We start from the raw sequence: 12,278 nt of genomic DNA, 5'->3' as shown, positions 1-12,278 counted from the left end.
TATGTTGAACACACCCAGTCCCGTCTTCACTGGGTCATGGAGTCGATAAGCCTCTTAACTGTCTTACTGTTTTAAGCACTGTGGGCATTTACACAATTCTCTGTGACTTCATGGATCTAATATTAGCTCTGCTCAGACGGTTGTATCTTCTTAATTTATTAAGTGTTGATATGCTACGTTGTGTAACTCGACCTTATTCTACCAAAGCTCCCAAAATACCCCTTTAGTTCTCCCTCGTGATCAGAGGAAGTTCTGAAGTCTCTCATGTCTCCACCGATGTCAGTCTGAATGGACTCTTCCTCTTCTCCACAGTGTCTTGATGTCGTATGAGAATGTGGAGCTGGCGTTCAGCGATGCCGATCGCTTACCAGAGCTGTTCAAGAAGAGCAAGAAGGGGAGCGTCTATCTCACACCTTACAGGGTGGGTATGAGGACACATGAGAGATCTTCTGACAGCAGTGGATTCCTCTATGTTCAGGCTTGTTTAGTCTCTGTCTAAAGGTAGATGCTGTACTTTGGCATTAGCTATTTTCAGGAGCTACCTGTAGGTCCCGTGATGACATCTTGGGCTGAACTTGATAGGACGGCCTGATCTGGCCATGCTGGTCAGCTGTTCCACTTATAAATGATTTAGTGGAGGGTGGAACAGTGGCTGATTTTCTAATAATTCAGACCTCTTCCCAGACTCCTCTGCATCTCCACCCTTCTTCCTGAGAGCTCTCTGGATCTGGCCATGATGGTGATCTTCTTCACCCCTCACTTCAATCATCAAGATCAGACCAGACTAAACGTCTGAGGTTTAAATAAGACTCCAGACTCCTCCAGAATAATCCTCTCCAACCATGTTCTGATCATCTGCAGCTGATCTTCTGCCCCGGAGTCTGATGATCACATGCAAATCAGATCTCCAGACGTTCAAAAAGACAGGCTTGAGCTTTGGTTTCTACCTATAGAGGCATTAATAGAGAGCCTAAATCAGTGGGAAGCCAGCAGTGGGTCTGTAGACCAAAATAAAAGGCATACACTGTATGCCAAATGTTTGTGGACACCCCGTTTAATGGATGTTCAGCCACTTTAAGCTGCACCCATTGCTTGAGCCAGATGCACATACACAGCTTGTCTAGTCCCTTTACAGGAGTACTGCCAATAGAATAGGACTTTCTGGAGAAGCTAAACATCATGAACCTATTGGCACCATGCTGCCTGATGCCAGGCGTGGGCTAGAGGGGTATAAAGCCCCCCAGCATTGAGCTGTGGAGCAGTGAATGATGGTGGTGCTCCATCCAGTACTTTTGGGTTGGTGACTAAGTATTTGAGTGGTAATTATGAAACATCCTAACCTCACCAACATATCGTCACAGCAGTGCTGCTCTAAAATCTAGTAGAAAGCTGATAGCCTTCTTACCTGGGCAGTAGGGACAGTTTTTAAAAATGTGTATATATATATCTCCTTGATTGAAGCAATGAATGAGCAGGTGTCCCATTACTTTTGGCCATATAGTGTATATAATGAAATGATCTGTGTATGCAGTTTATCCTGTAAATCTTTCCAGAGTGCTGCTGAGCCCTTACAAGAGCTGTGTGTTGTGTTCGGTCAGGTGATCTTCGTGACCAAGGGGAAGGATGCTCTCCAGTCCTTCATGATGCCGTTCTACCTGATGAAGGGCTGTGAGGTCAAACAGCCTGTGCTTGGAGCCAACTACCTTAAAGGAACGGTGAATGCTGAACCAGGGGGTACGATTTATTTATGTATTTTAACTAATTTTGCACAAAATGCTGAATTTTGTGAGTTGGAGATTTAAAAAAAAGTATACTTCAGTAAATAATAAATGAAAAAATGAAGTACTTGAGCCAATTCTTTGAGTTTCTTAACTCCTTACACCCTATACATAGCCACACACTTCTTCACAGTTCTTCACCCTCATAACTGCAGTACTTTTGTAATTAACATCAGTTTCATAGACCTTAAAATAGATCCCTGTGGGACTGGGGCAAAATATGCAAAATATGCCAAACCGAACAGTTACCTAATAAATACCAAATGGTTTTTGCTTTAGAATTAATGACAGGTTACAACCCTAGGGTTCAAAAGGTTAAAGCTTCAAATCTAATGTTTAATTGAGTTTAATTGAGTTTAAAGGAGTTTAAAGTGTGAGTAAATGCCTACATCTTGTGGATTTTTTCCAAACCTGGCCGATGCGCCCCCTAGTGGTTGAAAACGCTGCCTTTTCCCCACGATTACCTAGCAGTCTGCAGAATCCTTCCAAATGTTGGCGCTGATTTGTCCAACAATGGCAGTTTCATGCAGATAAATTAAATAAATGAACACTTTACTGTCCCAAACCTGGCGATTGCACCCCCTAGTGGTGGAAAACACTTCCTAGCAGTGGGCATACAAAGCATAAAAGCATCTGATTGGCTCTGCACTTTCATAATTGACCTCTTACATGCAAACTATATTTCCGGAGACCAGTAGATCTACACAAATGCAGCCAGACACACAGATATGCTCCTACACAGAAGAGTAAATAAGCCTTAACGAATACATCACGGTAATTTATGAGCGATGTGCAGAGTATTAGGTTAGGAAGTCTTTTAGGGCGCCCTCATCAGTTAACAAATGTTCGTAAGATATATTTAACTAAGTTTTATGAAACTGTTGACAGATACCTTCCATTTTTTTCCAAACCTTATAGAAATGCTTAGCTGATTAATAGCTCCTATATGTTGGCTAAAGCAGTGGCACCTCTAAAAGTCATGAGCTCGGAGTATGAACAATGGTGTCAGCTGACTGGCTATTATCCAAACTGCACCAGTCAGCAGATGTAGAGATAAGCCTATTTAAATAAAGTAGAATTATTTAGGCAGTTGTTTATATATTTATATTTGATATTTACTGTACTTATAATTAAAGTAATTACACATATTGTTAATGTTAATATGATGCATTGTATATGTACTTCAAATTAAAATATTATATTTTAAATATTATATAAATATATATAAATATTTTAATATTTATATTTTGTACTATGAACACAATTTCTGAATGTGCTTTGATCTGTGCATCATCCTGTATGCACAAATATATGGTTTCGCTCTACAGTAAATGGGGACAGTGGTGGCTCAGCAGTGGAGCTATTGATGACATAGTTGTGGGTTCAGTACCAGGGCTCGGCAAGCTGCTCCCTGGGCGGCTGCCCACCGCTCCAGGCACTTTGGCTCACTGTCCTGTTGTGTGTGTGTGTGTGTGTTTTTGTGTGTGTATGTGTGTGTTTTAGACTGAATGGATGGGTTAAATGTAGAGGCCAGATTCAATCAGTGTCCGACGCTAATTGACTATGCTTGTCTTCTCTCGTCTTGTTTTCTAGGTGGTTGGGAAGGATCTGCCACCTTCAAACTGATCTTCATTGCTGGAGGAGCCATCGAGTTTGGGCAGTATATGATGCAGGTGGCAGCTCAGGGTAAACGTCCAATTTCGTGTTCTACATTTCTGCACTTTTCCATTCTTATAGGCCTATTTAGGAGGTCCCAAGACGGTGCCTCCACAGCTGCCAGAGTAAGCAGTTATATTGCTCATATACATGTTATTCAGATGATTCCTGCTCTACTCAAAATTGGATAGGTTCTTCCTCTGAGAATCACAGTGTGATTTCATTTGTTTGGGGGTTTATTTTTTAAATATATTTTAGCTCATTTCATACATGTGTGTACAGTTCTTGTCATGTGAATTGTGCTATTGAAGAATAACTTCAGCAGTTTCACTGGTTGTTTTCCAGTGTAATAACTAATAATAAGCCATGTGATGCTGTAATCCTGGGAGTTAATGCATACATTTGAACCGGATCAGCCTTAATATGCTATTAAATTCACATGAATTTTCTCTAAACCTCATCCTAACCCTAACTTTTACCCCAAATCTAGTCCTGAGCATTATGCTGGCCCTAATCCTACCTCTAATACTGTTGAGTTTTACCAGATGGTTCATGAAAGGATACTATCCAATTAAAATCACACCTGATTTGGCCTGTTGCTCTTCTTAGCCTCTAGAGGGCAGCCTGTGACTGGCAATATGGGATGTTCATACATGGCTAATGGAGCGTATGCATACCCTCCTCCTCCTCCAGCTAATGGTATCTACTCCACTGGACCTCCACCTCCTGGCTACTCCTATCATGGGCCTCCACCTGCTGGTAATGTATTGTATTATATATATTTTATATATATGTCACTGTCACTGAAGAACTAATAGCAAGAACTTGCTGTTTCTTGCTATTTGACACACAATCCCAGTCAAAAATATTGGCACCCTATTTCTGGTGTTGTGTTTAGAAGGCTAGATGGGGGGGACCTTAAAACAGTGGTCTCCACTCCTCCTCCTGGAGAACTACCTTCCTGCAAATTTCAACTCCAGCCCAAATCTTACAGCCCATTCAGCCAATCACATACTTCTGAATGCAGTTAGTTGGATCAGGTGGGCTGAATTAGGGTCCTAGGCATGTGTGGGAGAAGTGGTGCATTTTCCCAGTGCAGGGTGGCATTGTTTTTAGCCTGTCTGTAATTAAATCGAGCAGTTGTTCTTTTTATTGTGAGGAATGTTTATGGTGACTAATAGAAATGCTCTGAACTTATTTGGGTCATTTAACATTGGGTCTTCCATTGAAATAAATGTGAGTTGTTGTTTTTTTTTCTCTCTTCTTCTATGTAGTTGCTATTTAGGAGACAAGGTTTTTGTGTGGTGGTGACCAAATGTAATAGTCCCAGTATTTGCTTGTGCAAACTGACTCCAAGGATAAACATCAACGCTAAACATGTGCCATTTTTAACCAAAGTGGAACACGGAACGGGCTTCCCCTGAGTGTCCGAACGGCAGAGTCGCTCACTGTCTTCAAACCCAGACCGAAGACCCTCCTCTTGTACTTGTGTAGAGTATGTAGAGCCCTGTGTCTCCAGACTGACTTCTGTATTTAGTAAAGTCTAAGCTTAGAGGGATCTTTTGGATCCTAGCTGAGGGTATTTTCTGAGTAAACAGTGAAGCACTACTGTTAGTCTCTCTGGAGAAGAGTGCCTGCTAAAGGTCTTCAGTGTAAATGTAAATGTTTAAAAATCAGAAAAGGCAGTACTGGCTGCTATAAGGGCTGGGCGATTATAGTAAAATACTATATCACAATATTTAAAGACATTTATCACGATACGTGTAATCACAGACTACGTATAGAATTAAAATCTAGATTCTTAAAAACCACTATTCAGATGCTCTCCTGTACTGAATACAGTGATTTTGATTTTGATTTGACATCTGCTGCACGTTCTTTAAGCACTAGCAATATCCTCAAGATACTTAGAAAAACATGTTGTGGATCACGATAACGATAAGATATTATCATAAAATATGACACAATAAAATACTGGTGGGTTTGGTGCGTTAGTCCCCTCGTTCCTCCGGGTAGTCCGTCTTCAAAATTGCACATGGTAGGTGAATTGGCTATGCTTAATTGCCTCTTGGTGTGAGGGTGTGTGTAGGTGGTTGTATGTGGTACCCCCTGCGATGGACTGGTGCCCTGTCCAGGGGGTATTCCTACCTTCCAGGTAATCTCTGGACCCACCTCAACCTTGGCCAGGGCGAATCAGATAAGTATGTGGACGCATGGTTATACATGCTGAGAATATTGGGCCTTATTCACCAACCGATCTTACGTGGTTTTAACGAAGATTCTGACATTCACCAGTGTTTTCTTTTATGGGATTAAGGAGGAGGTTTAGGAGGTCAGTGGGATCCATCTTTATAAGAACAGAGCTAGCGAACAGTTCTGTGCTTTATAAACACATGAATCTCACTTAGACTCTGTTAGGCCTTTTCCTTTCAAAAAGCTACTGTACAAGATCTGTGTTCTGACATGCTACCATTAGTTCCGGGATATTTTTATGGCCCTGAGGCTATGATACTGAAAGCCCTCATAGTCCTGTATGAGCATGAGCTGCAGAATAAACATCCATGCTTGTTTTGTTTTTGTTGCTTGTCTTCAGGTGCGTTCTACCCCAGTCCTCCTGGTTTCGAAGGTCCAGCAGCCTACATGCCTCCTCCCCCATATTCTGCCGCGGTTGCGCAAGCTCCTCTAGACCCAGACCTACCCCGGACACCTGCAGGTAAGGACAACAGTCCGAGGTCCTACTTAAACTCAAACAGAAAGATTGTTTGCTTTGGCTAGATGGTCTCCACCCCTCCTCCTGAAGAACTACCTTCCTGCAAGTTTCAGCTCCAACCCAAATCTAACAGCCCATTCAGCCAAAGGCAGTAATTTGTAATTGGGGTTGGATCCAAAGGTTTGTGGGAGACCAGTGGATCAGCTCTTTAAGCCTGTGTGCAGATCAACACTGTGTTTATATAACACACAGTAGATGCCAAGGGGGAATTTCAGGAGTTTGGACTGGCGTACCTGGCAGTTCTGACTTGGCAAGTTCGACTCGCTAGTACAAACTCCAGAGGGTGGGAGGACAGGCAGTGTGGTATGTAAATGATTCTGGGATATTTGGCTGTGCCAAATCCACACAGGTCACGTCCTGAGGCCTCCTCGAGAACACGGGCAGAACAAGAGCACATCCAGACGTTCAGACTGTACACGGCTAGATGTGAGCTTTTGAATGGAGCAGAACTTGGGCTGCAACTGATGACGTTCCACAGGAACACAGCCAGTCATGTTACATATATTAGTCTTAAAGGAACGATGTTAAAATATATTTTAGTTCTAATAGATAAGGAGAGGCTGAAAACCTCTAAATATCAGTTTTCCTGTTCTTTAGTAAAGAGGCCATGATTCAGTACAAAGTAATGACCACTTTAAGAACAGGTGGGATGCTTAAGTGGTTCTTTGCGTTGTAAAAACATTTGTAGTTGGTTTTCCAATGATCGTGTCAGGCCTTTTGCTTTCAGTGTAGATCTCAGAAAAAACAAGAAAAATGTATGAAAGGGGCTTCAGACGTATATCAAAAGTTGTTATAATGTTAAAATGTTGAGAACTATTATTTTTGTAACTTTTTAATTATTTAATATTTATTACTCAGTAAGTTGAGTTCTGAAATAACAGAAATTTGGGTGTTGGAACATGCCTGAAGCCCCTCCTCCTTAATCCAACATCCTATAAATTCCATCTCTGCCTTGTGCAGATATCTATGACAAGTCATCGCAACCGTCCACCACTCAGTCTCCTCCCTTTTAACCCTGTCATCTGTCTGTTATTCCTGGCTCCGCATATCCGAGGGAGGAGTGGCTTCCTACCACAAAGCAGAAGCCACCTGAAATCCAGCCCAAAGCACTCTGAGTCCCCCGACCCACCCCACCAAGATGAAGGCATGGTCCGAAATAGCAAACTGCTACAGTACTAATGTGTAACTCATTTTTTTGGAGGGTGAGGATCTAAAGAATGAGTCCACATACAGGGTGGGTAGGTGACGCTCTCGCCCCACATCACTTCGCTAGGGGGCTGGCTGTCGCAGGCGTCTGTAAAATGGTGCGTCGGAGCCGGGTATGCAGCGCATCATTCCAGGCACGTTGGCTGTCCAGTGATGTTGCATCGTTGGCCGTTCAAAAAAACGGAGGGGGCGTGTTGGTCCGCCCTTACTATGGAAGCGCGGGGTGGGGTGTGGTTGAGAGTACGTACAGGTTGGGTAATTGGCGGTCCAAATTGGGGAGAAAATGGGGGGTGAAATTGCATAAAATTATCAGATCTTCTGTAACCCAAATACCTCTTTATGAAGTGTCTGCTGTCTACCGAGTTGACTCATGAGTGTAATGTATCTTTCATTTCTCTCTCTCTCTCTCTCTCTCTCTTTCTCTCAGCTGAGGCAAAGGCAGCGGAGGCAGCGGCGAGTGCAAGCTCTGCCTCTGTCACATCGACTCATGTTTATCTACCAGAGGTGAGTTTCTCTCCAGTAGCTTAACCCCCTGTATCTAATCCGTTCACCAAAATTAACCCACCAGCTGCTCTTGTTAAAACACCCCTTTAGCACCTCAGTACGCCAGGCTGCATTTCAGCCAACACACTGTTACCTGTCAGAATCACTTCCTTACACCTGTGTCCTTAGTCCTGAGATGAGAAATGTCCCGTCTCAGAAATGTTAACTTTACAGGAAATTTGGGGGCCTCCTGTGCTTTGAGCGATGCCATGGAAGAACCCCTATTGGTTTCATATAGAAACATAGAAGGCTTTAAATCTGTAAAGAACTTATTTAATAATTAAGTAAAGGTTCTTTAGACCTTTTAAGAAGTTCTTCAGGCCACAAGGAACTATTTTTGGTTCCAGAGAGAATCATTTTTGTAACACGATGTAAAGAGATAGAATACGTCTAGTTAAGGTTTTTCAGTCAATGAATAAAGAACGATGATTGGTTCCATAAAGAATTGTGGTGCTACTTCGCTACAAGACCCTCAGCTCCACCTAGTGTCGGGGGCATCGTGGGGTGTGTACGTACGGGCTGGGATTCCAAATTGGAGAGAAAATGGTTTAAAAAATCTTAAATAAATTGAAAGGAAATTACCCAATCTCACATAATGCTGCTTTAACTTCAACTTGAATGGTTTACTATTAGTTCATTCACCATGGAGTGTCCGCAGATTAATGGACAGCTGACATTTTCAAGTTACAGTGTTTTCTATGGATAGTAATGTAATAAAATAATAATTTCATTATAAGAGTTGGTTAAAAGTAATTAAAAAAGTACAGCTAATAATAATAATTGATCTTCGTGTGTTTGTTTCCTGCCTCTTAGGACAAGCCCCCGCCTTACTCGCCACCTGACGACAAGAAGAACCAATAAAGTTCTGCCCACCAGTGCTACAGCCAGCCCTCAGTCTTCTCTCACTCACCCATGCAGCATTTCATTTCATTAGCTCTACTAACTGTGTCCTCCTTTAAGGTTACATGCAGTAGCTAGAGCCTCCTGAAAGGTGGTACTTGATGGGATCCCCAGTATCTGTACTGCGGAGAAGGACATGAACTGTGAAAGTGTGGTTTTGAGTTCCTTGTGTGTGAGAGAGAGCAGGACTGCGTTCTTTAGGACTGTTCGCTTCACAGCAGTGAAGGCAGACAGGGTTGTTGACTGTAAATCTAAAGAGGTGACTGTGTGAGGTCTTCAGGTAGATCACCTAGAGTGAGCCAGCATATCTGGCTGTGTCCAACACTCTTAAAAATTCCCATGCTTCAAATGGTCCTTTGAGCGATGCCACGGAAGAACCACTTTTGGTTCCGTAAAGAACTGTTACTGTAAAAGAGATGGGTGCGAGTGTGAAGAGCATTTAAATTGGTGAATTTTTACATTAGGGGAAGGTTCTAGACTCTACAGTTCACAAAGAACCATGTTTGGTTCCAAAGAGAATCATATTTTGTAACTAGATGTAAAGAACTTATAAATCTAGTTAAGGTTCTTCAGTCCACAAATGTAGAACCATGATTGTAATAGCGAGTGTGAAGAACCTGGTAAAGAATGTCTACACCTAGTTCTTCAAGTTCTTCAGGCCATTTGGTTCCAGAAAGAAGTTCCGTGTTAATAATAGAGAGATGTGAGTGTAAAGAACCTTTACATCTACATTAAGGTTCTTTAGGCCTTTAGGAAGTTCTTCAATTCACGAGGAACTATTTTTGGTTCCAGAGAGAATCATTTTTGTAACTAGATGTAAAGAACTTGTACATCTAGTTAAGGTTCCTCAGAAGTTCTTCAATCCACAGAGAACCATGTTTGGTTTCTGAAAGAGAATCATTTTGTTCTTTACATCTAGTTACAAAAACGATTCTCTCTGGAACCAAACATGGTTCTTCAGTCCATGACGGTAGAACCATGATTGTAATAGAGAAGTGTGGGAGTGAAGAACGTTTGCATCTAGTTAAGGTTCTTCAGACCATGAAGAACCACATTTGCTTCCATAAAAATGTTCCATGTTTGTAATGAAGAGATCTTTAAAAAGTTCTTCGGTCCACAAACAACCATGCATCTCTGGACCAAACCCAGTTCTTTATGAACTGAAGGACAACTTTTTAAAGGTCAAAAGATACTTCACTTGATCTAACTGTTCTTTACCGTTTAATTTTCAGGTTCTCACTCCCACACATCTCTCTTACAAGCATGGTTCTTCATGGAACCAAACGTTACGTTCATGGACTGAAGCACCTTAACTGGATGGAAAAGTTCTTTACCAGTTTGAATGTTCTTCACACTCAAGCATCTCTTTTAAACGTGGCCAAACCCTTGACACCAAGTAAAGGTTCCACGTTTGGTCCAGAGAGACATTAGAAGGTCCAAAGGTCCAAAAATAATCTTTTATATTTTAGGAATTGTGTGAAGAACTAAGAACTATTGATTTGGCAAAGTACATTTGCATCTAGTTCAAGGTCCTTGAGTCCCTGAAGAACCCAGGTTTGGTTCCATAAAGAACTACCACTGTACTAGAGCGGTGTGTGTGTGTGTGTGTGTGTAAGAAGAGCCATTAAATTGATCTAGACCTTTTTAAAGTGTTCCTCACACTCACTCAAACATCTCATCTCCATTCCCACATGCTTCTTTACAGAACGAGATGTGGTTCTTCTGTGGTGTCGCTCAAAGAACCGTTTTGGAGCTCCTGTATTTTTAAAAGTGACCAAGTAACGGGACCATGATTATCAGGGAAAGTGGGGAGCAGCAAGTCTGGACAGACAGTATAAACAAAAACAAAAAAGTACTAATCATTACTGTGCATTCGTTCAGGATTGTGCTTCGAGAGCCCCTTCACCTCCGTGCCGTCTCCAGAATGTGTTTTAACCCGAACGCACCTTAGCCAAAGCACTACGTACTGCGGCAGAGCACCACCGCGGATCCGCCGCACCATCGCCGTTGGGCCTCTAACGCTTGTGTCTGTTGTCATTCTCTTCTGAAGCTTCTCTTTAGCTCTGGAGCATGGCACCAACTAATTACGGCACTTTAACTTCGTCATGCATCGGTACAATCCCTCCCCCCATCCTCGAGCCTCCGTCTGGTGTGTAATTATATTTATTGTTGAATATATTTTTAATTTATGACTGATTTGTTTGAACTGTGTAACCAAGCAAGCATGGTCTCAGCTGTAACGTCTAATGTACAGTGGGTTGTATTTTATTAAAGTTAACGTATCAGTTGAGAGGTCTGTTTTATTATAGGCTGTACAGCAGATCTAAACTGGTTCTCACACGTGGAACCATGTCTGAGAAAGCCCTGAGGAGCAGTCGGAGAACCTGAAGTCTGTACCGAATCTGTTCTGGTCAACTCTACAGATTTGTCTGCTTTTTCAGCTCAGTCCATCTAGTAGATGTTCTTTAGGCCTTTAGGAAGTTCTTCAATCCACGAGGAACTATTTTTGTAACTAGATGTAAAGAACTTGTACATCTAGTTAAGGTTCTTTAGTCCACAAACATAGAACCATGATTGTAATAGAGATGTGTAATTGTTAAGGTTCCTCAGTCCACAAACCTAGAACCACTTTTGATTGTGAGTGTGAAGACCTTTAAGTTTGGGGAAAGAACGTTTACATCTAGTTAAGGTTCTTTAGATCATTAAAAAGTTCTTCAATCCACAGAGAACCATGTTTTGTTCTTTACATCTAGTTACAAAAACGATTCTCTCTGGAACCAAACATGGTTCTTCAGTCCATGAACGTAGAACCATGATTGTTATTGAGAAGTATGAGAGTGAAGAACTTTTGCATCTAGTTAAGGTTCTTCAGTCCATGAACGTAGAACCATGATTGTAATAGAGAAGTGTGAGAGTGAAGAACTTTTGCATCTAGTTAAGGTTCTTCAGTCCATGAACGTAGAACCATGATTGTAATAGAGAAGTGTGAGAGTGAAGAACTTTTGCATCTAGTTAAGGTTCTTCTGTCCATGAACGTAGAACCATGATTGTAATAGAGAAGTGTGAGAGTGAAGAACTTTTGCATCTAGTTAAGGTTCTTCTGTCCATGAACGTAGAACCATGATTGTAATTGAGAAGTATGAGAGTGAAGAACTTTTGCATCTAGTTAAGGTTCTTCAGTCCATGAACGTAGAACCATGATTGTAACAGAGAAGTGTGAGAATGAAGAACGTTTGCATCTAGTTAAGGTTCTTCAGTCCATGAAGAACCACATTTGCTTCCATGTTTGTAATGAAGAGATCTTTAAGAAGTTCTTTGGTCCACAGAGAACCATGCATCTCTGGACCAAATCTGGTTCTTTGTGAACTGAAGGAGAACTTTTTAAAGGTCAAAAGATACTTCAGTCGGAGAACCTGAGGTCTGCA

The 12,278-nt window shown here is 41.7% G+C and overlaps 1 protein-coding gene across 2 annotated transcripts in view; it reads left to right on the top strand.

Annotated features, from left to right (window-relative positions):
• Positions 1-11,141, top strand: part of wbp2 (WW domain binding protein 2) — a 13,743-nt gene extending 2,602 nt beyond the window's left edge. The window contains exons 2-8 of one of the 2 annotated variants that reach the window (XM_072667672.1): positions 313-421; positions 1,599-1,734; positions 3,372-3,464; positions 4,128-4,193; positions 6,028-6,147; positions 7,838-7,914; positions 8,767-11,141. In XM_072667672.1, the coding sequence (XP_072523773.1) occupies positions 313-421; positions 1,599-1,734; positions 3,372-3,464; positions 4,128-4,193; positions 6,028-6,147; positions 7,838-7,914; positions 8,767-8,814 (649 nt within the window). In that variant the 3' untranslated portion in view covers positions 8,815-11,141. Of the gene's footprint in view, positions 1-312; positions 422-1,598; positions 1,735-3,371; positions 3,465-4,043; positions 4,194-6,027; positions 6,148-7,837; positions 7,915-8,766 lie in introns of both variants that reach the window. The other variant, XM_072667671.1, reaches the window with a different exon arrangement.
• The last annotated feature ends 1,137 nt before the right edge of the window (positions 11,142-12,278 follow it).

Source organism: Salminus brasiliensis, chromosome 22 (assembly GCF_030463535.1).
Source record: "Salminus brasiliensis chromosome 22, fSalBra1.hap2, whole genome shotgun sequence".
Taxonomy (NCBI): Eukaryota; Metazoa; Chordata; class Actinopteri; order Characiformes; family Bryconidae; genus Salminus; species Salminus brasiliensis.
Note: the sequence above shows the minus strand (reverse complement) of the source record. Positions and strands in the feature narration are given on the sequence as shown.